The sequence below is a fragment of the Myotis brandtii genome, unplaced genomic scaffold, assembly GCF_000412655.1.
Source record: "Myotis brandtii unplaced genomic scaffold, ASM41265v1 C42294793, whole genome shotgun sequence".
NCBI classification, from domain to species: domain Eukaryota; kingdom Metazoa; phylum Chordata; class Mammalia; order Chiroptera; family Vespertilionidae; genus Myotis; species Myotis brandtii.
Window position 1 is genome coordinate 1 of NW_005321764.1, and position 1274 is coordinate 1274.

Here is a 1274-nt window from a genome sequence, read left to right on the forward strand (position 1 = left end):
TGTTTAAGGTATGTTACTACCCCCATGGAAAACCACTAAGTTAGGTTATGTCCAGTCCCCTTTCGCCAGCTCCATGTTTCTACACCTTTATGAAGCACCCAGCGTATTAACAGAGTCATTTCCTACAGGACTGGCCGCCCAATCCGGTTTGTTCTAGAACGTGGTGATGACATGCTGATAACTGCTGGCCGCCACCCACTCCTCGGAAAATACAAAGTGAGTGAGAGAAAAATTTTAGGAGACTGCTGAAAATATTGTCCAGGGACAACCAATCAATCATAAAACAACTACTAAATTCCATGCTGACTGCAAGGGGTATTTGGATGCTACCCAAAACCAATCAGAACTTTCTGTTGGGATCCCATGGTTGCCCTGGGCACCATCCTCAGGGTTCCTCTGATGACTGTCACATCAAATCATGTTCATAAGCTGGGTATGGACTGACACATGCGGTCGGATGTGTTTGTGTACAGCAGGATCTGGTTGTAAAGAACTGCTGAGAAAATGGTTTTGTCATATCACTTTGCAGATTGGATTCATGAACAACGGTGTGATCAAAGCTGCCGACGTTCAATATTATATCAATGGTGGATGCACCCCTGATGAGTCTGAGTTGGTAAATAAGGACTGACTATGCCCTCCCCGTAGGTTACCTGTTGAGTTGTGTGTGCTACACTTTATTCGCATGGATATTTGTCATACAAATTAGACAAAATTCTGTGAAGGGTTTGTGTTAGAGATAGAATTTGATAACTGATTTTGAATGTTTGATAGATGTGAAGTTCGGTTTTGTTTTCATTCAGGTGATAGAGTTCGTTGTGCTGAAATCTGAAAATGCATATCATGTTCCTAACTACCGGTGCCGGGGTAGGGCTTGCAAAACAAACTTGCCATCCAACACTGCCTTTCGAGGATTTGGCTTTCCCGAGGTTTCAGTGGTAGTTGAAGCTTACATAACTGCTGTGGCATCTCAATGTAACTTACTCCCTGAAGAGGTAGGTAATCAGTCAGAATCCCCTTACAAAACTCTGCCATCAATGGTTCAAATATATATTGAGCACCTACATACAGCATCAGATTAGCTTGTAAGATTCAATGAAAGTATATAGTCTATGTATCAGTAAGCTTTTACTGTGCAACAAGTCAATCAAAACTTAGTGGATTAAGCCCTAGTTGCTTTGGCTCAGTGGAGAGAGTGTCCACCTGTGGACTGAAGGGTCCCAGGTCCGATTCTGGACAAGGACACATGCCTGGGTTGCAGGCTCGATCCCCAG

The 1274-nt window shown here is 43.5% G+C and overlaps 1 protein-coding gene across 1 annotated transcript; it reads left to right on the top strand.

Moving 5' to 3' along the window:
- Positions 1 to 95: 95 nt before the first annotated feature.
- Positions 96 to 995, top strand: LOC106727673 (aldehyde oxidase 4-like; the record flags this gene model as incomplete). Its single annotated transcript, XM_014547146.1, has 3 exons — positions 96 to 216; positions 530 to 616; positions 804 to 995. Coding segments are annotated over 3 exons (400 nt in total), but the record flags the coding sequence as incomplete, so codon positions are not given.
- Positions 996 to 1274: the final 279 nt, after the last annotated feature.